The following is a 26,776-nucleotide window of genomic DNA, read 5'->3' as shown; positions in this document are numbered from 1 at the left end:
TTTTCACTTGTTTTGTAAGGATTTTGTGCATTTCCATTCAGCACGTGATACTGAATCTATTTAAATAACAAAATAACTCCTGTCTTGTAATGCAGAAATAAATTCTATGAAGTCTGAAGTATGGTCATATTGTTATTAAATACAGCCTTAAATTTTTTTAAATTAAAAAAAAAAATTAAAAAAGCCGCATCTTAATAGGCAGGCACAAAGCGATCATATTATACAAATTGATGACAAAATTTTATACAAATTAATGCACATGAGTGTAAAACATATTGCCTATGTAATTTGAGAAATAACAAACTTGTTGTTTTATTGTTATTGTTGACATTACGATAGTCTGGGTACAATGGTGAACGTACGATTGGATTCATTTAGTTCACACAATGGCATCTCTGAAAGAGCTTATACACCTCTATCTAAACATTTTTTTTTTAAATAAATGTTTCTTAACTTATCAAGTAAATAAATCGGAAATGGTTGTTTGCATTTGGCTTAAGCTTCTCACTAACAGATTGCATAGGGGTCATCTTTATTACATTGCTGAAACTTTAATTAAATAGTAGTAAATTCAATTTCTCAACTTTAGTAAAATTTGCTCATGTACAAAAAATTAGCCCGCAGGGGAAATGTGAAAGGTATTAGGTGTAGCATTCCACATCCAAACCGATCATTTACGTGATTAAAAAGAATAATCTGGTTTTGTGCAGACAATCAAAACGGGTAAAATTTTTGATAAAACAAAATTATATGTGGTGATAAAACATTGATAACAATCATATAAAAATATCTATGTTACAGTGAAGAAACAAACCAATGTAAAAATAGTGAACGTTATTAAAATTTTATTGATAGATAGCACCACAATTGCAAGAGATAAAGTAAGACATAAATCGTCTGTTCTCAATTTCCCAGGGTATTTCTGGGTTAGTGGATTTCTGTCTTAATTTAGTGGATCTTAGACGGTTTGGTGGAAAATTTAGAGGAAATTTTTTTTAGAGGATTTCTTCAGGGGATTTTAAAACTTTATTATATTTAAGTTGGAAAGAATGAAAGAGGATCGATTTAAGTTCAGTGACAATTAAAAAAATAAATTTCGATTTTTGCCCCAATTTCCTAGATCAGTTTTTTGTATTTTATAAATACATATTTCGACTACCAAGTAGTCATCATCAGTAAGAATTAGCTAGTCGTGATTACTCTTATTATGAATGTTACTCTTTGCTAATTTGGTGGCGGACTGCAAGTTCAGTGACAATTAAAAACATGTTTACTTTTAAATTATTATTATATCAACAAACTACAGTAAAACTTCGAGAACTCGAACCACGTTCAGTCGTAATCCCAAGTAAGTCGAAAAATATGCTATTCCCTTTAGTTGAATCCCTAATTACGCGGTATCTCGAATTATTTAGACTTTATAACTCGAACAAAATTATATTTCCCTGCGAGGTACTGATAGTACCTACATATTTATACTCTATAACTCGAAATTCAAATAAGCTGACTTTGTAATTCGTAGTTAGTAAAATATAATAACGTCGTAGTTAGTAAAATATAATCGCACCTTGCTTGAGTAGACCCAATAGTTTCCGAGATAAAACCTTTCAAATTTTATCATTTTTTCGAACTTCGCAATTTCTTGCAACATTCTGTCGACCTGAAAGAATTTTGATCCTGATTCTTCGTAACCCCTAGTAAATCTGATTTTTAACAAAGTGCATTTGGCTCTCGAGGTCACAAACTTGGATTATTCATTGACGTAACATCATAAACAATTCTGCAAAAAAACAGAGCTATCGAATTTGACGCAAGCTCTGATGCATAAATTTTCTGAACTATCAATGCAAGCGCGCAAATCTTGGTCTGATAACAATGATGGCTTTGAAAATGAATTTTTGAAGACCAATTGTGGCGTGCGTTCTTTATATATATTCTTCTTTTCCAATTTATACACAACATATATTTGATACGACAAAAGTAATAAGTAGTGACACCTAGTTTTGAAATTAAAAACGATAATTAAAGGGATCTATATAAATTCAACTCAATGCCATCTTTGATTTATTACTAAATTATAGTTGAGATCACACGAGAAGTAAGAATGCTAATTTTACATAAGATTCATATACGTCACAAATTTGTATTCCACATTATACAATATAAGTATAGAAATGTCCTTTCAACCTTGGATTGTCATTTACAAATACAGTAACTGTTCAGTCGACTACTGACCGACAATATTAGTGCAATCTTCTAAATTTTTAGTTAATTACATCCCCCAAGTAAGTACTAAAAAACGTTTTTCTATTTTTTTAAAAATTTATTCATTTTTTATTTTAGTTTTTTCATTATTTCTATATCCATTTTTATACGAATTAATTTACATATATTAATTTATTTAAATTGTTTATTATTTATTAAATTTATTAATTAGGTCATTCATTATAATAGTTTCATTAATTAAACATTAGATTGTTGCACAAATTGTTCTTTTCCACCAGTTCATTGTAATTTCTTTCAAAAATATCTTATATTTTTGTAATTTTCATAACCTTAGATTTTTTGGGTAATTTTACTGAATCAAACTATGGTTACGTGATGAACTGAGCGTATGCAACAATTGCATTATATTTAAATATCCAAATATATATTTTTGTACGAATTTTTATATACACTACATTACAGTAAAATTGAACTAACCTGATAAATACCATTATTAAGAAATACCAAAATTTTTCTATTTAATGTATTAATATTTAAAAGTTATATACGTAAAACATTATTATATTACATTTTACATTATATTATATTGTACATTAAAAACTAATAAAAGTCTTTGCTAATAAATATAAATAGAGGAATTTTGAACTTTAATTTAGTGACGGATAGTTCAGTTTTATTGTGGATTAGTGTACCTTCCTAGAAAATTTTTAAGGTGTGAGATATACAATAGATTTAAGGTATATGATATACGATATTATTCACGTAAACTAATTTAGCGAAGTATCGTATAAAATATATTTAAAAAAAATCAATTTTGTTAAAAGGTAGAACTTATCATTAGAATGACCTTTTTTTAATGTCAAAAACAACTTGCTGTCTTTCTACAACTATCATATAGGACACAGAGAGGGTATATCAAGTAATGTCAAATATCTAATCAATCAACTTTCTAAACTAGTTTCAAGATAATTAATGATTAAGCTTAATTCTACCCTTAAGATTAATTGATAACATTGTGAGTCTTTTTAAGGTTATTCGATTTATTTGTTAATAGTTTCATTGTAAAGTCCCATATTGTAAAATATAGGCAATATTATAACATAAACGTGTTAAAACTTATATTAATAATACAATGGAGAGAAAAAATAAATAATGACATTATTTGGTTCTAACATGACAATTTCTCGCGTTTTAGAAGTTTCTATTAATCGTTAAGAATTAAAGTGTATATCTCGAGGCTCACATAAGATACTGGCATAAGTTCTTCCAAGTAATTTTCAAGGTTCAAAAAATGAAAAAAAAAATTCTAAATGCTGTGTAAGCGGTTTACTTGAAAATTTATTTTCATTTTGGTAAACGCTGGAATGCTTTCCAGCTGCTTCCAGAAGTAGATTCAAGAAAATGGGCACCCTAATGTGTTAACATATTAGTCTATTATTTATATTTTCAAAACTTGAAAGCTTGGCAATGTTGCTTGAAAAAGAAGTACGGAATTTTTTTCACGTTAATCATTTTTCTATGAACTTTTAAATTTGTGTTGTTTTATAAATCGAATAAGTTTAAGCAGTGGCGGATTTACCAGCAGGCTGAGTAGGCTGGAGCCTAGGGCGGCAAATTTTAAGGGGCGGCAAATTTAGTTCATAAATTTTTTATTTCGATTGACAAAATTTAGAAAAAATTATAATACACACACAAAATACGAATTTCAAAAATTATAGAGGAATTAAAATATTCAACAAAAACCGAAATATAGTCCTATATACAGTGCTAAATAATAAATATCTCAAAATCTCTGCATAAACAATTGCTAAACGCTTTCGATTATAATGTAATGATCATGAATTTTTAGAATATCGCAATAGCGATTCCATATTATAGTCGAAATTTAGTTATTTTTACATATTTTCTTCACTGATAATTACTATAATTTTTTCTCCGTGTACCTAATAATTATGAGATCTCCTTACACAATTCAATCTTGATACAATATCGATGGTCTAGTCATGATTGCTGCAGCAAGTTTGCAAATTGTCAAATTCTATTCCAGAAAGTTATTTCTTTATGCGTAAAAAATACTGACTAATTTTTATTAAATAAAAAACTAGTTCGATATCTTATAGAGATTCAGAATAAGTATAGTTTTTTTGTTTAAATCAATCGAATAACTGATATTTGAACGATTGCAACATGACAATAAAAAAATTCCCTCTACTAAATATGAAGTTAGACAATTTGCGGATTAGAAAATGGATACATTTTATCAGTTAATTATTTTATTTGTAGTAAGAAAAAGTTTGGAAAATCCAAATGATCATGCCTTAAGCGCTTATGTCGTACACGAATTATTTAAATTGAATGTTTACATTTGTTAACTTTTTCACAAAGCCAACTTTTTTAGAAAATACAAATAATTTTTATGAGCTCAGCGATTATTTTTCTTTTTGATGAGTTGCTTTTTAAATAATATACATGTACATCGTATTTGTTAGACACGGTTTAGTGTGAGAAAACATCGGATTTAGATTTTTAGGCAAGAGTCGAGCATCTAACACGGTACCATAGTTCTCGATGATACTAACCATACGGGAAAAGTTGATGTAATGAGGATAATGGAGCACAAATCATAAAGTTGCAATTTTATTGATAGATAATTGATATGATTGTGAACTAAGATATCAAAATTTAGAGGCGGCAAAAATTGAATAGCCTACGGGCGGCAAATCTCTAAATCCGCCACTGAGTTTAAGCTTCTGCCGAGTGGTAAATAAGCTCCTGAGTCGATGGGAAGCCTTTTCTCTCATAGAACATATATATGGCAGAGGAGCCATTTTCGAGATAGAGAGAGGAAGGTGGAAATGAAAAATTTCTGCCACCTGCCAAACAAGTTCCTAACGACAGCCAAACCCTCCCAATTACTACTCAACATTTTACCCAGCAGTATGTAACGTTTGTACGGTCGTAAATCAGTTTTATTTTTGACTCCTCTTATTCCAACGCCCTCCCCCCTACCTCGAAACAGTTCGCTCTGTCATGTACATTTTGTCGCATTTTAGATGAAGACACCCTCATATTTTCGTTATTTATTGGAATATATATACTATATTTTAAGATACTCAACCGAAATCTGAACTAGAAACTCAGGCTACTAGGCTGAGTTTAACTGAAAGTGACCCATCACCATGTATGACTGTGCAAACATTCCAATCGATATTTCTTAAAATATGGAGGAGTCTTCATCTTAAGGCTGTTGTCTTACTGTAGGCATTGTGACAGAAAATTCTAAATTTTTTTTAAACTTATTAAGAATATTATAATACAATTACCATGAAAATTTGAAGTCGATTGACTGTCTCTAACTCGAGATAAATTTAATTATAGTTCGGATAATTAACATGGAGAGCATAGTAGAGATTTTGTTTTAAACAAGTTTTTTAATTTAAGCAAATAAACTAGATTTAATATTTTTTAATAAAATTAACTGAACATTGATGTATTTGTTCTAAGTTTTTAAAAAAAAACCAACTTATTGACCGTTTAATTACTGAGATATAATTACTCAAAGTTAATGAATTTTATTGTTGAACAGAAACAATTATACTTAGAGTATATGTAGTTGAAGAGAGAAAAGAATCTGAAGAATCTGCATTACGAGAATACACTTTATTTTTTACGAGAATATCTCTGCAATGAACATTAGCGTTAAAATTAACCCATTGTTGACAATGTATGTGTAGTATAGTTATACATGCTTGTTATAAGTATAATCCAAAACTATTTACGATATTGTTCGGAGACAACAGCCTTAAATTCGGCACATTGTGTATAGAGTATGAGAGAAAATGCTCCTCATCGACTCTTTTACCACTTATTTGGTACCTGGTAGAAATTTATGATTCATGGAATTTTTTTACGCGCCATATCCTAAACACACAATAATTGAACAACCAGTTCATTCCAAAAAAACTGTTTTTATTCGTAATTGGAATATTTTTATGGATGATATGAGATAAAAGATAAGTTGTCTACTTGGTGTTTGTTAAAGTTGACCTTAAGGTGAAACGTGATTTGAACTTAAGAAATATCATATGATTTTCATTTGAGGTTCATTTAAAAGTGAAGATTATTTTTATTGAAAAATAAAACATAACCTTGTAAACTTGCCAAATTTAAATTATTGTAGCAAAACAATCCTATATTTCACAATACATAATAATTTACCCGCAGTTTCAATGTGATATAGTGTAGTAAGGCGCCGAATGGATACCAATTTTGACGCAATATATGATAAATTAATGACGCCGAATGGATACCAATTTTGACGCAATATATGATAAATTACATAAGTTTCTACGCAATATTATGCTAAATTCGTATAAAACAAAATTGTAGCTAATTTTAGGGATTTAGTTTAAAATAAAAATTGGTTTTTCCAAGGTTCGTTTAAATTTCTTACATTGACGAATTCGGAGGGTCAGTTCTGCGTTCAAATATATAAATTTATTGGGAAAAACATTTCCCGTTTCGAAAACATCAACGAGTTTATTTTATTTATCCAAAATTCATTTCTTTATTAATTTACTAGCTGTGAATTACCCGTTTCGCTGGGCAAATTTTAATTTTAAATACAAAGATTATTGTGTTATAACCTTCACTTCATATTACATACCGTCACTTTATCCACCTTTTGAACACAATTTCGTCGATTTTCTTATTTTGATGCGGAGCCCTAATTTTTTTGAAAACTGTCCATGTTACTCGCTGATAATAAAGCTTTGTATACGTGAAATAATTTGTCAAATCGGTTAGTACCAACACCTATATTTTGAAGGCATATATCTTGAAGACTGTGGCCAAGTTCATATCAACTGTTTCTTTCACCTTTCAAAAAAAAAAACCTATTTTGCGTTCTTGCGTTAATTTCTGTTTTCCATTTTGTAATGACTCCGTATTTCTCTGTATTTCTTCTGTATATTTCTTTTCTAGGGCGTAAGCTTTTTTGCCGACACCATCACACAAAACTTTCATACCTTATTTTTACCCCCTTTAGGGTAAAATTTTCACGATCTTTAATGTCGTATTTATTTATATCCAATCAAAAGACTAAAAATTAGGTCTCTAGCTTCTAGCTTTGACATAATTTCCATACAAATTTACATTCCCTATTTTAACCCTTTACAATCTTTTCTTCGCATTAGAGTCTATGATTTTTCTCAGGCTCTAGACTATCTCTGTATCAAATTTCATTTAAATCGGTTCAGTTGTTTAGGCGTGATCGCGTAACAGGCAGACAGGCAGAGTTATTTCGCATTTATTTACATAAGAATTCAGTTACACTATTTGGTAAATAATTTCGTCATTTTCTTAAGAAAGACCACCTGTAATTACTTCGATCATTTCCAAGAATTTATATAAAATTAAAATTAAACTTCACCGTGACCTAGTTGAAATACAAGATTAATTCATCTTAAACTATAATTAACCAGATAATACTTACCTTCAAAATCATATGATCTTTCTCAATATCAAAGATTTATAATTTTCTGCCGATGAATAAATCATCTTAACAAAAAGAACTTCGAATGAAAATCTCGAATTTTAAATTCAATTTAAAATAATCTATGAATATAAAAAAATAGTTTACAGTTCAAAAATTCATTTTGATATCAAATACTTAAATTATAAATATGACACATTTAAAAGGCTTCTGAAGAACGCACCATTTGAAATGATTTAATAAGTCAGGTTTGCATTTCATAACTTGCGTTCCAAAATACTTATCAGTATTCCCTTACCCTCACTTATACACCTCCTTCTTCGATTTCGATCGCAATGTTATAGGTTTTATTTTTTGGTGCGGAACCCAACTTTATTTTGAAAGTAAAATACAGTCCAAGCTACTCGCTGATAATGTAGCTTTGTATTTGTGAAATAATTTTTTTAATCGGTGCAGTAGTTTTTAAATTTATCCATTATTTGAAATTATACAATAATCAACTAAAATCGTGATTTAACCACTAGATGAATAGTGCTCCGAAGACGCTAAAAATTCTTCCAAAATAATTTATTAAAGCTTCGTATAATATTTTGGAAGATATTTTAGAAACTATTCATCCAACCGTCAAATAAACTCGATTAAAAATTTTCTTTCATTAAATTCCGAAATAAAAATTATATAAAACTCATGGTAATTTTGACCAAAAAAAATACAAAAATCGTGTTCATTTGATGATAAGATGCATAGTCTTTGAGATATCGCACAAAATCCTACCCGAAGATTTCTTAGAAAATATTCATTTAACAGTCAAATGACCACGTTTTATGTATTTTCTTGGGTCAAAATTACTCTATCTACCGAATTTTATCAAATTTTCGGAATTTTTTTCTACACTTTTTCGATTTTTCGAAAAGGGGTCTTTCAATTTCGATAAGATTCATAACCTAAATAAGATAAGTTTGACCCAAAAAATTGAAAAATCGTCTTCATTTCATGATTGGATACATATTTTAGAGATATTTCTTAAATCTCATATGAAAAGCGATTTCTCTAAATATATTTCAGGCAGTTTCTTAGAAAGCAAGACATTTGGATCTTAATCACTTCAAATTCCAATCGGTTTTTGCAAAAATCGGTCTTAAATTTGTTTGGAACTCTTGCGATTTTTGCGAAATGAATAAAAAAAAATTAGGCGCACTGAAATTGACAATAGACCCGCAAGGGTTGGTTGAGTTGAGTTTGTTGACTGTAGAGAAGTTAGTTGGGTTCTGAAGATTTTAGCCATTGCGTTCAAAAATAGTCACTATTTTTTTCCGGGCCTATTTTTTCCTAGGTTCGTGTCTTATGCTCTCATGATACCTATCATTTGACAAAAATTAATTTCATACAACCAACGTTTGAACTAAAAAAACCAGTTAATTATTAAACACCCCAACATGAAAACTAACAATCATCCAATAAATAAATGATAAAAACTGTTCATATAAACGTGATTTAATTAATGTGATAACTCGTTAAAAATAAAAAAGAGGTCACATTATCTGAAATGAACCATACCTACATATTTAAAAAGATTTATGATATATTGTCATGACGTTTGATATGTTTTCATTAACAAATGACGAATAATATATACATTTTCACCTAATTTTCATTATATTATTACATTATATAAAATTTTACTATTCCATCGATTTTACCATTTAGTTTAATGTTGTAAGCAAACAAATTTTCACAAAAATAAAACTAAACAGATTGCATGTTGTGTTTTTAGTGTAATATAAATAAATCTTCGTGTGGTTTTCAAATCACCAATATCTTTTGTAAGTGATGTTTATTATATGCAAGTGAATAGCTCGTAAAAATATTATTCCAATTAGTCCATCAATTTCCTTTCGATAAAGGACATAGTCAGGGAGCTATAGACAGAACATGGGGTGATCGCAGCATAGGAACGTATGTAACAATTGCTCAGCTCAATGAGTGCCCTTCATCATTTGGCTTATTTTGTGGACATGTTTAACTCGCTATAATATTCGTAATTCGGCGCCTCCGTTTCAAAAAAGTAAAGGAATAAAAGTTATTGTAAATTAAATTTTCTACAAAAATTTGCAAAAACCATTTTGTGAAAACTTGTTTATTTAAAAAGTAATCGCGTAATTTCGCCTAGAAAATAAAAAAGGGGGTTTCCCTCGGGCTTTCTGCTTTTTTTTCCAATAATTTTCTAGAATGTCTTTCAAAACATTCTGATGACACTTTTTTACCAACCATTTGTTTAAATATTATGTCTGTAGGACGCATAATTCGGTTATTGGAGAGTGTTTCAAACTGTAATGAAATTAATATATCAGAATAGATAAGAGAAGCAAAGAAGTTAGGTTAATTTGGTATATTTTCTACTAGATCGGAGAGATGTTGTTTTTGATTAGTTCAAAAACTTAAGTACGAAGTGAAGCCGTGGATTTCAGTCGCACGAACGAATAAAACTTTTGAAGCCATCCAAAACAACATTTCCTTGACCAAGTAGAAAATGTACCAACTTAACATACTTGCTTCTTTTATCTATATTGATATATTAATTTCACTAAAGTTTGAAACACTTTATAACAGAACTATGCGTCCTATAGACAAAATATTTTAACAGAAGGTTAGTTAAAAAAGTGTCATCTGAATGTTATGAAAAACGTTCTGCCAAGTTCTTAGAAAAAAGCAGCGGAAAGAACCAAGAAACATCTATTTTCTAGGCAAAATTATGCGATAACTTTTTTAATAACGACATATCGCAAAATTTTATATGACCTTTTTTGTAGAAAATTTAATTTACAATAACGATTATCTATTTTCTTTTTTCTTTAAATCCACTAAGGAACCGGCTAAATTTAAGATGGCATGGCGGCACGTTTCCTCAAAGGTAGCATCCAGAATTTTTGAAGTTAAACCCACCTAAGGACCCCCCCCCCCCCCACCATAAATCAAAATACCTTTCGAACTCACAATTTATTTTTTTCTATGACCTATAAGGAAAAGTTAATTTGATTGAAGTAATAATAAACATTATGTATTTTCGTGGTAAGCATAAATGTCTACCTTATAGCCAACCACAAATTTGTGCTAACAGACTCCACGTTTATAAAAAAATAAATGCGAGAGGCGGCATGTTTCTATTTAGTACCTATTAGCGGCAAATTCCTAAGCCTGCTTATCGATATATTCAAATGTGCTGCTTATCGATTTTATTATAATGAAAATTTTCCAAATCTGATTCTTTTCATTCCTTTTAAGCCTGCCTAGCACTCTTTTTACAAAATTTCACGTTTCTTACTTACAAAATACTGGGTGCGTCCAGCTGATCTGAACGAGAGCGTTCGATAGCGATTAGCTACACGCCACCAATATCGAATCCCCATATATTGATAATCCTTAATTTAGCTAGCCGCAGCCATTATTACATTTGACTCTATTTCTTGCTCGACTCGAATCGCTCACTATTTGTTTTATAAATTCGTTATTTTATCATAGTTTTGTTGACCATGGTGCACCGGATTTATCTTAAGTAACAACAATGGATCAAAGTTTATTACTTTTACAATATAAATAAATTTGTTTTTTGTTTGTCTCTCGGGTGGTGATATGATAAAGAAATATTGTTATTTCACTGATAACATGTTTAAAGAACTTTGACATTAAAAATCTAACATCGCACGCCTTCTTATTTGTTTTAGACAAGTTTTATTCATATTTATAATCAAACAGCGGGACACACCCTGATTTTTACGATTTCCACTTTCTTGAATTAGGAAAAACATGAAAAGCTATAAAAACTAGAACACGTATTACGTAGAGTTTATGTTCATGTAAATTCTCCGTAGTATTGGTTTTGTGATAAAAATTTTCTTCGAATTTTATAGGTTTTTCTTAGAAATTGTATTTATATCAATTTATTATTGATAACACTTCGATAAAATACGAACAGTTTATGTTTTAAAAATATCCACTCAATTTGGGTTCTTATCAAACTGATTCGTCGAACTCTTAGTTTGCTGATTGATTCCCGACGATTATTGATTTCTTCAAAATTAATGATTTTTTTTACACAAATAAAATAGGAAAAATAATTGAAATCGATAAGAAATAAAGAGGGATTCGAATTTCAAAAAGAGGTATTTTATTCAAAATAACTGGATGTTTGCCAACATATAGACTGGTATTTAGTCCTAAAAATGGGTCGAAACTTCTCTGACATTAAATGCTGTGATTTCTACGAACAACAAATCTAGCTTACTCCGAAAATTTTTATTGGCAAAATCGAAATGTCCGCTATTTTCACAAACAATAAATAGAAAAAATTTCGTAAGTGTCGTCCGTATTTTAAAAAATTATTGAGCAGGATAAGATCGTCTAACAAAAGTCTATGTAGACGAGATTTCTGAATTTTCATTTTTGCATTGATATAATTGGCGATCAAAATTAAGAAAAAAATCGTTATATTTCGAACTAAACGTGAATGGGAATATTGGAGTTGTGTGGAAATGTTTTTGATGGAACAATTTATGTGAATGGTGGGGATGTATCGGAACTTAGACCCGATCGGGTTAAATACTAATCTTATAAGCTAATTTGACTTCTTGTTGAAGTTATCTTGTGCAATATTTAACCGGAATGTAAAAGGCGGTGTTTTATTCAAATTTAATCCCGAGTTTTTCAAAAACTATCCATTTCTTGATCTCAAATTCCGCATTGCTTTCAATCGAAAGATCATAAACTAATAAATTGAATAAATTAATTTGGGTAAATTTTTTCCAAAAAACTTATCCAAAAATATTGTTTATAATACAGTAACAAGCATCAATGCACTGAAAAATTTCGTTCTTGTTTCTTCTGTAGAAGTTTTATTTCATAGGTATCACAACTGGGGGGCACTCAGGCACGCAAGAGAACGTGGTCATTTATTCTCGAAATATTCTCAAATTGTTTTTGAAACATTTATAAAAAACTATATAAAATAGTACAAAAATTATTCCCGGTGTCTCGATGCTTTCTCATTCTGGCGACGCATATAACTTGTTATAATAAAGACATAATATTATAATTTCTGACGTCATAGTTATACAGAATAAAACTAAATCATTACAACCCTGACAAAAACTTTTTTATTAAAAAAACTTTAATGCACTATTGCCAAATCAGTTAACTTTTTTGTATGCTCAAGTCATTTTTATAAAAGTTTTATTCAATAAATATTTGTTGTTTTGATATTAATTTTTTTAATAATTAACAAAATCATTTGCAAATATCATAAAAATCTTAAAATAAGCGTTTCGTTTTCCAATTTGGCACAGAAAGCGAAACCAGATAAGCGACATGTTTGTATTATTTAAATTACCTTTTCTGTTGTTTTTTCACATTATTATTTTGTTTATTTAAAACGTGAATAAAAGCAAATCCAATGAAATAATTAGTGAATTAAATAGGACAAAGCTTGCGATTTATTATCCAAATTTGCAGTTTTTGTATGCACATTTTATTTTTTAAATAAATATCTCGTGTGATAGATGCATATTTTACACTTTTGACGCATATTTCTCTTTACCTTATGTTCTAGTTAAAATATATGTTTAGCCATGAAAAATTTCTTCGTAAAACTTAATGATCTACGACAAGGTGTCGTAGACTTCTTTAGCAGAGAAGGGCTCAAATTTTCAGACGCTGTTGTCAAGGTCATGTCTAATAACTTTTTCCTCGAAGGCTTCCCTTTCAAGAGGTCTGAAAAATGCACTTTTAAAAGCTCTGCAAGCCTATATTTTATAATTTACGGTGTCTCTATCGAAAATCAAACAAAATTATTTTAGTATTTTTAATTAAAAATTTTTCAGTCCTCCCTGGAAACAGACTCTTAAATTTCCATATGAAATGCCATCTCGCATCAAACATTTAACTAAATTTTATATAATTTATAATTTTTTTCCTCATTGTTACAGAAACACCAACAAAATGGCACATTTCAATTATTTATGTTCATCATTACAAGATGAACTTAAGAAGATTGCTGAAGCAATTTGTGCTCCCGGTAAAGGTATCTTAGCCGCTGATGAAAGTGTAAGCACAATGGGTAAACGTTTGAAGGATATTGGTGTTGAGAACACAGAAGAAAATCGCCGATTATATCGTCAATTACTTTTCACCACCGACAAAGAAGTCTCCAATTACATTTCTGGTGTAATTTTGTTCCACGAAACCGTATACCAAAAAACCGACAACGGTACATTGTTTGTTGATGAATTAAAAAGTCGTGGAATTATTCCCGGTATCAAAGTCGATTTGGGTGTTGTACCATTAAGTGGAACTGAAGATGAATGCACAACACAAGGTTTAGATGATTTAGCTCAACGTTGCGCTCAATACAAGAAAGATGGTTGCCACTTTGCAAAATGGCGTTGTGTATTAAAAATTGGTAAAAATACTCCATCCTATCAATCCATGATGGAAAATGCTAATGTTTTAGCACGTTATGCATCAATCTGTCAAGCAAATCGTATTGTACCAATTGTTGAGCCAGAAATTTTACCTGATGGTGATCATGATATTGAACGATGCCAAAAAGTTACTGAAACAGTACTTTCATTTGTATACAAGGCACTTCAAGATCATCATGTTTACTTAGAAGGCACACTTTTAAAACCAAACATGGTAAGTATTTCCCAATTTTACTTGTAAGTAAAGGAATTAAACATGTTATTAGTCATGACATTAATATGTCAGAAATATTCCTCAGATGGACTCAGAAAACCGACACTCTTGAGCTCAGAAGTATTTTTTATAGAAGGGAATAAAAAAAATTATGTATTTTTAGGTCACACCTGGCCAAAGCGCTGCAGCTCGCGCAACTGCTGAACAAATTGCATTGAGCACAGTCACCGCATTACATCGAACAGTTCCACCAGCAGTTACTGGTGTTGTGTTCTTATCTGGAGGTCAATCTGAAGAAGAAGCAACAGTCAATTTAAGTGCCATCAATAATGCACCAGTCAAACATCCATGGGCCTTAACATTCAGTTATGGACGTGCTTTACAAGCATCCGTTTTACGGGCATGGAGTGGAAAAGTAGAAAATGTTAAAAAAGCTCAAGATGAATTAATAAATCGTGCAAAGGTAATTACTTCTTCTATGACAACAACTCACCAGGGGTCTGATACTAAATATAAAAATACAGCAACAAGTCCAATAGACCCGGAAACTGGTGTTCAATTAGACAATGATTCGAATTCGAGTTGTGATACTTTGAAAGATTATGATGAAATCGTCCCCAATTCTACAGATATTTCATTTGAAAACGGTTCAATGGAATTTAGTGGGGGTGGCCGTGCGGGTAGTTTTAAGAAAAAAAAGGCGCCACCGTTAAGTAAAAAACGTCATGTAATTTATAAGGATTCCACTGACGAGGACGAAACCAATTGTCAAATTTTACAAACCGATTGTAGTAATTATTTAGATTCAAGTAAAATATTTAAAAAAGTTAGAATCAGTTCAACTGTACAAAACTCAACTGCCATAACATCATCTCCATCACCACCTAATTCAACCACAGCACACTCAGAGACTTTGGTCCAAATTAGTACAAATAAACCGACTTCTGTGTTCACTAAATTAATCGATGATACAACGAATGGTGTGCCATCTATTGATGGGGGATCCGTAAATACTTCCATCAATAATGATATTCCAGGTGGGAGTGGAGATGATAATTGCAGTAAAGATGTAATTGCAAAACTTTCGACAATTGATGAGGATAATAAATGTCTGTTAAAAGATGGACAGCCAATTGTTTTAACTGAATTATTAGGGGATGATTTTATCATAGATAATGGTACAACGGAACGTCGATGTTGTGGAATTAGTTGTCTGTGGATACGCATTTTATATCGAATAACATGTTTATCAATTTTATCATATTTAGCTGCAGCTTATTTTGATTTTATTTGAAATGAATCTGGTCTTTCGCTATTGTTATGGCCGCCCAAACTTGTTTCTTGGGTAGTTTTACATTCCTAACGGTTGCATCGTGTACGTTTGTTGATAAAGTAGATATAATCTAGAAAGTATACGACGTAGATTTTGTTCGATGTCTGTGTATATATGTCGAAAATCGTTCTTAGTTACCTAGGAGATTGTTCCCGAATGAAACACCAGGTTTATTTTCTTATGGATGGATTTTCTGTGTGAAAACAGTTAACTCTTTCTTTTTTATTAACATTTTGGTGTTTCGATATTCATTGGCAAAAACAATGGGGGAAAGGATATTCATGATGGAATTACACAATTTTGATGGGTATCGATTTGTTTTAAGTGGGTATAGCAAGAAAGCCATATTGTCCTCAATATTGCTTTTAATGCTTCATCCCCTTAGAAATCGAATTTTGGACACTTTAAAACCTACTGAACAGTAGGCCTTAAAATACAGAGGTTTTTGGCATAAAAACATATCTAAATTTTAATCAACAAAACATATCTAAATTTTTTTTATTCAATCGCCAATGGATATCGATGTCTTGCTAAAAAAAATAAATAGACGCACATTAGTTTTACATCTCGTGTGGATTCGAACCACAAATTATTGAAATAATTTTCGAAATTGTAATAAAGCTCGGCTGCAAATTATTCGCCTAATATCGAAAATCATTCAATTACGTCAATTATTCAATAATCTGTGGCTTTAAATGCTTTCATAAATGGCGGGTGGAATTAATTTCCAAGATGGTGACACACACACAAATATTAAAAGCATTTACGCTTTCTTCCTATTAACTTCCACTTTAGAAAAATAAAAAGTGTTTTTCGATTATAGAATACAAATTTATTTCGAAACAAAATGGGTTCACGTATTTTATTGTAAATAGGAAGATATTTTGCACAGAAAATTATTTTAAAAAATTGGATATTTGACTACTTTTGAAAGGCTTTTCCCATTTTTTATTACTCTATTACAATGATTACAATATATCAATATAATATATTGACGTCATAGTGTTATATTTCCGTCCTTAGCGAATAAATGTAGTATAAAATCTTGATCCTGTTTGATAGCATTTAAAAAAGATTTAAAAGTTAAATTTCTCACTCAAATATTTCTTATTATAGATAATTGTAAAAATGACAATATATAGCATAGTGACGTTATAATATTATATTTCCGTCCAATTCGAAATTATTTCGATGTTTAAACTCTTCTTTTTCTAATAATTTCTATTTATCTTATTAATAAAAATTAGTTGCGTCCAAGTAAAATTTCTGATAAAAACGTAGAAAAGCATTATCAGAGCATGATCCGATTTATCTAAGAAATCTTCCCAATTGTTAATGAATCAAATTATAAAACTCATGTATTTGTAAAGTAGATACTAAAGATAAGTTTAGATTGAACCAAAATCATTTTATACGGGATCTTAATCACATAGTTAGTTCAGTTTAAGATAAATCTAGTACAGTAAAAGATCATACAAAAATCGGGTTATTTAAGGAATATGAAAACACGCTCACTTTTTGCTAAAATCTGGTGGAATGTGTTTCTCAGGTATCAAATATCATTCATAAACAATGAGTTAGTAGCGCAAATGTTTCTATTTGTTAATAATAATAAATTGTTAATTAAATGAAGCGTTCCATTAAAGTTGACTTATAAAATTAATAAATAGGAAACTTGTATTACGTATATGTTATACATGTATAAGGTGATGTTTTTCATATCCGAGTAGTACTCAAATAATCGAAAAACTCTTAAACATGTATAACATATAAGTAATAGAAGTTGTCTATTCATTACTTTTATAAATCAACTTTTACATGGACTGTTTCATCTAATTAACAATTAATAGTTTAAGTAAATAGTTTTGCGCAACTAACTCATGGTGGACGAGTAATATTTGACACCTAAGAAACACATACCACCAGGGTTTAGCAAAAAGTGAGCGGTTTATTTTATATTACTTAAGTCTGAGGCCACTTGTATTATTTGACAGCATTTAGAATAGCTGGAAATTTGAGAACTTTTCAAGGACATACCTAATAACTTTTATCTTTACGAATCTCCTCATAGATGTATAATTTTTACAATTTTCTTATTTTTCGAACCTCTATGGTTATCGATTGTACTTATGTTCACTAAAAAGTCAAATATCTAATTAAATAACGATTTTTTTTCGAATAAATAAATTTGTATTGTATATCGAGCAAAACAGTGACCAAATAATAAAGATTTATTTATTTATTTTTTTGGAAAATTAGAGAAAAATGCATTTATTTACAATAATAATAATTGAAATAATAAAACAAAAAATGTGATATTTTTTCATATCGTTACAATAAAAATTATTATATTTGTTAAAAAATTAGTTTGTTAAAAAAACAGTATTTTGGTGTTTTTCTCTTTTAACATTGATCTTTTATCTCTTTCTCTATCATTATTTCTCAATATCATGTACATTATATTTATTTAACTTACAACCAAGGGATAAAAACACAGTCGTGCTTTATGATTATACAGTATTTGATGAAATCGGTTCGTATAATCGATGTAACGCGCCTGTGCGGTATCCTACACAACATTAATCCTTTTTTTTTATTTCGCCACATCATTTATGGGTTTTGTTTTACTCATGTTCATCAATTTTATTTTGTTAATTATATTAGAGGAAATTCACATGTGGAGGAAAAAGTTGAAGAAGAGTCAATAAAATATTTGTAGTTATTTTAACGATGAAATATCGATACGATCACTACGCCAACATTTTTTACAGTCTTGAAATCAGTCTTCATTTACGCTTTGTCGATATAGCTTAAAATTCTTCCAACGAATTTTGTTTCATAGACCTGGTCAAAACCATCTTCGCGGATAAAAAAAGTCTTGCAGAGCGAAATTTGACCCTTACACTAGTTGATTCTAACATTCGTTCATAACTTTAGCTCTATGTGATACAGCATTATCGACTTGCAAATTTCATGATTATTTTTCTCAATTGTGGTTGTTTAAACGGATTGTCTCACGCAAAGGTTTCAATGCAACCAAATAGCTTTGTTTATTATCTGTCTGTCGTTTCGGGATTCGAATGGGACAAAATAACATTGACTAGTTGAAACATAAATTTAAGGCAACACGTAACTCGCCATTGTTGAATCGACTAACAAATGCCAATGATAGATGGTTAAAATTACTCTATAATTAATATTCTCTTTGCTTTTATACGATGAGGCATAAATTAAACATAAACATTATTATGGTGGTTTTTTTCAAAATAGTAAAGAAGAAAATCTGTTACAGCCAAAGAATAACGGGGTGCTTTTTTTTTAATTTGGCATATGTTTGAAGTTAGAAATTGTTTTATTGAAAAAATGCTTCAAACTGCTGTCTAATAAATCTACCCTTCTGTGAATTTTTTTATACAATTTAAAAAAACAAGTAATATTTAATTTTGGATGCGCCTTTGTAGTTAGTTTGTTTTAAAGATAGTTTTCGAAAAAAAGATTCGAACAAAAAATGTTACCTTTTAAATAGGGAATAACTTTTTAATTTAAAGTTTCCTTCTATCTCTTATAAGTTATGAAGCAGAGTGGGCTTTTCATTGAACCTGAAAGCCCACATCAAATATAATGATTGCGTGAAATATGCGCCAATGAAAGCCATGTTTTTTGCTTGAAGCTTTTTTATCACTAAATCTTATTTTCAAGTTCAAGCAAAAGTCTAGTTAAAAAAAATCCCCTATATTTGGTTTATTGACTTTAACTAGACTTTTTTCTTCGATCATGTGAATTCGCTCTTTATTTCCAAGTAATTTGTAAATGCCATTTCGAAATAATTCGTTTTCAAAGATGTTCTTATGGAATGTTAAGGTAAGAGGTAAAGCTTTGATTGGAGAAAAAACCCCAAAACGAACCTTCAAATTCCACATTCCGCAATCCAAACTATTTAGTTAAATTTTAAAAAGCAGATCAAATGAAATACCATGAAAACCGTTATATTCAAAATGAACGCTTTAATTTCAAAAAAAAAAGATCATAATAACTCGTTTACTGTAGATAATAAACTCCTTACCATTCCTTAGTGAAAAGTTTAATCTTTCAGTCTCCGAAAGCGAATTTTCTATTAAGTAACCTAAACATATGATTTTTTACCAATTACTTGGAACAAAATTTCCAATTCCCAATTTTACCTAACTAAAATCTTCCTTTCTTGTGATTAATCCCACAGGCGAATAAGTAAGTAGCAACAGGTAAATATGTTCCTGGAGCTGCTACCTTCATGGTGATAACAGGCACATTTTTCATGTTTTCTCTCACATCATTAAGATTCAATTTGAGAATTTGCAATTGAGACAAGGGAAGGGAACATGGCAAAGATAAAAGATTAGGATAAATTCCATTGGACCATCGCCACTGATTTTTATCTCTGTCGCTTCTATCTTTTTTCTCGGTTTTGCGTTCTTATATTTCTAATTTAGGGTTGGTATATAGGGAAGATAAAAGTGTTTTTCAAAGGTCCTTTTTTATGCGGTTATCATTTTTTTACCATTTAATTGTGATTTCTTTCCAAAATTTTAAATAGCATTTAAAAAGGGGACCTTTTTTCTCTTGGGGTAAGTTAAATTCATAGCACCATTTTTCGTTCTACGGTATATCATTATTTTGTTGGGGAATGAAAAGGGATATTTTTTATTGAAAAACTTTTTCTTTTACAGGCTAACTCCCTTGCCTCTCTTGGTAAATACCAAGCTGGTTCCATTAAGAGTGCTGCTGGCGAACAAGGACTTCACATAGCCAATCATGCCTATTAAATGCGCAAATTATACAAGATGACGCCTATCAAAATGGTCTTATCTGAAATTTTTAGTTGTTGAGTTTATTTTATTTTATTTCTAAAATTTAAATTTTATTTTTGGACACAATTTGTAACTGAATTTTGGGAGATGGTTACAACTTGTGACTCCAAAATTTTGTTATCTACATTTTTTTTGCTAAGAGTACACAAGTATACAATGACACTCCACTAGAATTTTGCCAATTTTTTAGGATTTTTGCAATCTCCCTAAATGTGACCTTAGCACTTAACGAGACTGTTATAAATAAATAAAAAGGTTCTATTTTAAATTTCATTTTAAAAAGAAAATGGCTATTATAGATTTTAAATTTTACTGAAAACACAAGCCAAAAAATATATACAAACACTTGTTTGGGGAAACTTAACAATAATTTTTTGATAATAAAAAACATTTTTGGGAAATTTTTTGAAATCAGTGTTATATATATTGTAAATTTATTGAATAAAGTGTTTTATTAGTAACTTTGGAATTTTGATTTTGGATCGGTTTCTTTTTGGAGGAGAAGTTTTGAAAGATTGGAAGAACAGGTAGGTTTTGAAATTTTCTTTTTAGAATTAAAAAAATAATTTGTCTGTTATTTTTCTCCATGTTATACTAAATGAGAAATGAAAGAAATCCTTTAAATTTTAAATGAATGAAAATGCGGATAGGGATTGAATTAATCAATATTGTACAAAAATTTTTACTTTCCTCGAAATTAAAAAAATTATAACTAATTGAAATAACGATGTTGAATTTTCGAGCTTAAATATAGATTGTAATTCAAGGAAACAACTTACCCCTTGATGGTCCTAACTTTGAATATGGTCTAAGAGGCGGTATAAGATTGATCTTCACTTATCTAATAACCAAATGAGGTATATTTTTTATAAAATTTTATTTATTTATAAACACCCCTATCATAATTTTTCTATCGAAAAGTGTTCATAGTTATTTTTAATTAAATTAATTTTAATCAACTTTTCATTACCTTTATTTTCAGGCTTTATTGTAGACCTATATCATTATTTTCGTAATTAAATGAACTTTCTTCTGATACCAATTTCGATTGGCTAACAGAATGGTGTAGTTTTCAATATTAGCTTATTTGTTCATATCGTATGAAAAGTTCTACTCCGATCGGTTAACCAATCAAAATTGGAATCAGAAGAAAGATAATTTAATTACGAAAATAATAGTATAGGCTTGCCTGAAAAAAACTACTCATGGAAAATATTAAATTAATAAAAAATAGCGAACACTTTTCGATAGAAAAACTATGATAGGCGTGTTTATAAATCAATAAAATTTCATAAAAAATATGTCTCATCTGGTTATCAGATGAATGAAGGTCGACCTTATACCGTCTCTTGTATTTATACGCTCAATTATTTTTGAAGAATATTTTACCAATATTTTACAAAGGAAAATTGAATTTACAATGCCAATTCTAAACATGTATTTCAGTTGAAATATTTTCAATAAGTGTTTAGGCAATTGTTTTACACATCTGTATTAATTAATGCACACTGTTGAAAATTTCCAAAATCGATAAAGTGAAATGAAAAGAGAAGAAAGTGAACAAATATAGAAAGTTCTTCACCTAGTAATGAAAACAGCAAGTGCAGAGTAAAAAAAAAATTTTTGGCGGAAGCAGTTTGAAACTTTCAAGATTAATATTAATAATGTACATACCTATATTTTTTACTAACGTTTATTTTGTTCTTTTGCCAGGCAATCTTTGGGAGTCCTCAAGAACAGTCCCAATTTTTATTCTGGTTAAAAAAAAATTTTGTTTATTTTATTTGAAATCAGACTTCTTGGAGCGGGGATGACATTATTTATATTGTTTAAGCAATATCTATGATATTTATTTGAAAATTTCAAGTTTATTCCGATTTTTTCAAAACAGTTCGTATATTTAGTATAAAAATTCGATAATTCTAGGATGGACATTTATTTAAATGAAAAATTCAATTAAATCCAATTCAATAAAAAGTACTTCGTCAATATTTATGAAGAAAAATAAATTGAAATTATTACATATATGTCTTGGGCAATTTTTTATTCAGGCAATCATTTTTTTCCTTGAATAACACTTTAAACGTCTATAATTTCACATAGGTTTGATCACTATATCATATGGAGCAAGTAAGTGTTCGAATTTAGCAAGAAAAAATTTATTACCCCTTTCCTGGGGTAACATGGAATTCAGGCAATCATGGCGCTTATTCTTTGCAAACCCGAATACCATCATTCCTGGTGGTTTTCATCAATATAACAGATACCCTGGAATTTTACAGCTACCTCTTGCACCATATTAGTGTTGTAAGATCCAAAGATTACTACTAATCGAGGAAATAAAACCGAAAAACAGTCTAACCAAAGAATTGTTACTCCTCGTCAGTTTTTCTTTTGTGGAAGCCGCGGTAACTTGTGCTTTTTCGATTTACACTCATAGGATGGGAAAGACGTATCTTACTTCCGGACACCACATTATCTTTATTAAATCCGAACCAAAAAAGTGAGCGTATAAGTTGGGCTGCTATGTGTGCGTGTGTGTATGTGCCTGCCTGCTGCCTGTGGCATCGTAGCGCTTAAATGGATGAACCGATTTCTATTTTTTTTTGTTTCATTTGAAGATTAATTAAATGGATAGTGTTCTTAGCTATGTTTCAATTGCGAGTTTAGGATTCCGAACCCGAAAAAATTGTCGGGGTTTTTTTAAATTTTGTAAATTTAACTTGTTTTACAATTTAAAAAAAATATTGTATTTAATATTATGGGCAATTCCCAGCATTTTTTGATCCCTCCATTTTTTTTCTTAACCCCCCGTTTTTGAAATCTAAGCATTAGAAAAGCGGATTTTCGCCGAATTTAACAGTTGCAATGTTAGTTACTGAACTAATTGTTTTCTTTTCAGTTTTTATTTAACGCAGTCGGGTTTTTGGATTTTTTTAATTTATTTTTTTTCAACGATTTTACTACTCATTGTATTATTGTTCTTACTTTGCGTGTCTTATTTACTGTCCGTATTAATTTGTACTAGGCTATACTAATTAATCCGATCACGTATAGGAAAAACTAGTTTAGCCTACGCCAAGCTAGTTTGTCCTCAGATCGGGTTTGGCTGGTAAAATATCCATCAAAAATAACTGTGATGTTACTTTCATAATTATTATGTAAATATCTAATGTATTATTGACAAATATCATAAACTTATTATTTATTTTTACCATTTTAATGTATACATTAACATACCACCATCAATAATGTAGATTTGCAAATGGTGCAAATTTATCATTAACAGCCGTTTAATTGTAGGGGAAATACGCACAAAATTGCATATAATAATTAAAAGTCTGAGCACAAGCTACAGGAGTAGCTTCTGGCTTACGTAAGAAATATCTTGAATACGTTTGAAAAATCCTTCCAACCATTCTTGTCCAGCTTTTGGTTTTTGTGGTCTAAATACATGGCAGAAACCATTTCTTTCTGCATCTAGAAAGCTAATTCTTAAAACCGATGCTCTCAGAAATCCAAACAACATAAGATTCGAATAATTTTAAATACTGAATTATTATTTTTTCCACACCAGGGGAACAGTAGCTTTCCAGCATCCAAGACCTTTCAACTTCAAAATTTTCTTATTACCTAAAGCATATCTTTGAAGCATTGCTTTTGGAACACCAAATGTTTTATATGCCCCTAACAAATCCATTTTATTATTTTTAATTGCTTCGGGTCGTGTGCATGGTTGTCAGTTGCTCGCTGATACCGCCATATTTGAATTGTGTTGCCTATGTCATGTTGTACGTATTTCCCCTACAAAAATATCAGAATGTTGATTTATTAGTCGTTTTCCTCATTCCAGCTTTATCAAAGAGCAAATAGGATAAGGGGCCAGTTCGTAATTAAAATATTAGTTCAGCATTACTTTCTCTCAAATATACAGTGAATTTTGATGATGTAAATAGTAAATTATTACTAAAAACTTTATTTTAATAGTCATTTGTTATACTAAAATTAATATACGCAAACTGCAATTATAATAATATATGAAAACTGCAATTTTCATATAAATATCATAGATATTGTTTAAATAATCGTCCTCGCTCCAAGAAGTATCAATTGATATAAAAAAACCAAATTTTTGAAACCAGAATCATCCAAATCGGAATTGTTCTAGAACTTCCAAGGAAAAAGCTTCATCGATGCGACTATGCAATAGGCCTTTTGTTTACTTGGAGTAACACACAAAAATCTATTATTAAATTTTACTTTTCGTGTTTCGGGCATATACCAAATAAAAAAAATCCCTGTATAAAAGAATAAAAATGATTTTTTCGGGTTTGTCGGACAACAAATTTAATCTAATTATAAGCAGGCCTTGAAGAGGACTCCCAAGCAAAAAAAACCTCATTAATGCGACTAACAATAGGCTTTTGGTTTATTTAGAAAAAGAAACAAAAATCTATTTATAAAAATTTATTTTTTGAGTTTCGAACACAAGTAAATTAAAAAAAATACCTGTATAAAATTACTCAAAAACGAAAAGAGATATCAAACTTAAATTTTCATAGCCGTTAGAGATAGAACAAAAGTTTAAATGTAAAAGATGTTCTTTATAAAAAATAAACAACTTTTGTTTGAAACATTTTTTCGTAAACATCACTGTTTACCCGTGAGAGCGCATATTATGTGCAAATTGTATTATTATATAGGTATATCAGTTATATATGTGTGACATTTATGTATGTGTAATGTGACAGAGTAATCAACACTGTCTATAAGTATACAAGGTATTTCAACAATTAACTCAATCAATTGTTTGTTTTCACTTGTTTTAGTTTCGAATACACGTCAAGTTGAAAAAAACATCTGTATAAAAATATAAAAATGGTCATTTTATCAAGGCGTCGGACATCGGACATTTAATCTAATTATAAGCAGGTCACGGTTTAATATCGTGACCTCTTGTACTTATTAGACGATAAATAGTTTATACAAATCAAAGTACAGGTTACATTGTTTTTAAAAATAAAAAAAATAATTATTATTATTCATAATAAATTAGTGATCAAAAAAATGGTTAATGAATCACACTTTTTGTTTTGATTTCAATAGCAAACTGCAAAATAAGCACCGTACCGTGTCAGCACTGGGTCTAGGAACAAGCATAATATTTAACAGTATTTTCATCGTTTGAAATTAGAATGGCTGTTGTTAAGCCTAATACCTAACTTAATCCTTTACGAAAATGTTACAGCCGAATACTTTTCCTTCATGAGTCTGGAATATTTTTAATTGCAAGGTTTAAGAAAATTCAAAAATCGTTTTATCTGACAAACAAGAAAACTGCATGGGACAATAATGATTGCGCTTTTGTGAATTTCAGTAAAATGAATTTTGTTATTTTTACAAGCTTTTATTTATTTTGACTTGTATGCATATATAAATCGGAGAGCAATGCATTGTTATGATATGTAGGACCTGATTTTTACACCGCTTCCACCATATTTAAATTAAAAATTTAAATAAAAAATACTTTTAAGGGGCAAGCTTTTATTATCTACTTTTTAATAAAATAAAAGCTTTTTCCTAAAAAATTATTATACCCTGCATATATGAAAGATATATTAAGGTATAATATTTTTAGTCCCAATCCCAAGTTTGTTGGTAATACTTAGAAATTATGATGATACGAACGTAAATGATAATGATAAATCAATTGTGCATTGGGTCCCTAGAACTGTACGAGATAAAAAAATAAACAACTTTTGTTTGAAATATTTCTTCGTAAACATCTTTTGTTTATTCTTTTAATTAGGCTAGAACATAAGTTTCCATTTTCTCCAAAAACTATACAAGATAGAAGGTTGAAATAGTCTATTGATTTTAATTTCATAGCAAACTTGTGGGAAATTTCTAAAGGGTGGCCAGAAGATCACCATTTTATTTGACATAAATGCTTTTGTTTTCCTAAACTTATTTAATTTATAAAACAATATAAGGTCTGGTATTCGACATAATCTATACAGGATATTTCAATAATTAACTCAGTCAATTTTTTATTTACACTTGTTTTTATTTAAAAAGAGGAGTGTTATAAGTTTAACGTGTTTGTGTATCTGTGTGTCTATTTGTGGCATCATTTTTTGTTTGTTTGAAAGGTAATTTTATCGAGAATGTTCTTAGCTATGTTTTTAG

At 29.6% G+C, this 26,776-nt stretch overlaps 1 protein-coding gene across 1 annotated transcript; it reads left to right on the top strand.

Annotated features, from left to right (window-relative positions):
* Nucleotides 1-2,146: 2,146 nt before the first annotated feature.
* LOC123300523 (fructose-bisphosphate aldolase) lies at nucleotides 2,147-20,909 on the top strand. The gene is made up of 4 exons (XM_044883107.1): nucleotides 2,147-2,285; nucleotides 13,699-14,407; nucleotides 14,571-14,870; nucleotides 20,447-20,909. The coding sequence occupies exons 2-4, from the start codon at nucleotides 13,712-13,714 to the stop codon at nucleotides 20,540-20,542; spliced, it is 1,092 nt and encodes a 363-aa protein (XP_044739042.1). The 5' UTR covers nucleotides 2,147-2,285; nucleotides 13,699-13,711; the 3' UTR covers nucleotides 20,543-20,909.
* Nucleotides 20,910-26,776: the final 5,867 nt, after the last annotated feature.

This window comes from Chrysoperla carnea, chromosome 5, assembly GCF_905475395.1.
Source record: "Chrysoperla carnea chromosome 5, inChrCarn1.1, whole genome shotgun sequence".
Classification (NCBI taxonomy): domain Eukaryota; kingdom Metazoa; phylum Arthropoda; class Insecta; order Neuroptera; family Chrysopidae; genus Chrysoperla; species Chrysoperla carnea.
This window is presented reverse-complemented; position numbering and strand designations above follow the sequence as displayed.

Coding starts and splice junctions, on each gene's coding strand:
- LOC123300523 (XM_044883107.1), top strand. CDS start 13,712: ATGGCACATTTCAATTATTTATGTTCATCATTACAAGATGAACTTAAG. Junction 14,408..14,570: donor CACTTTTAAAACCAAACATG/GTAAGTATTTCC, acceptor ATGTATTTTTAG/GTCACACCTGGCCAAAGCGC. Junction 14,871..20,446: donor AATTAATAAATCGTGCAAAG/GTAATTACTTCT, acceptor TTTCTTTTACAG/GCTAACTCCCTTGCCTCTCT.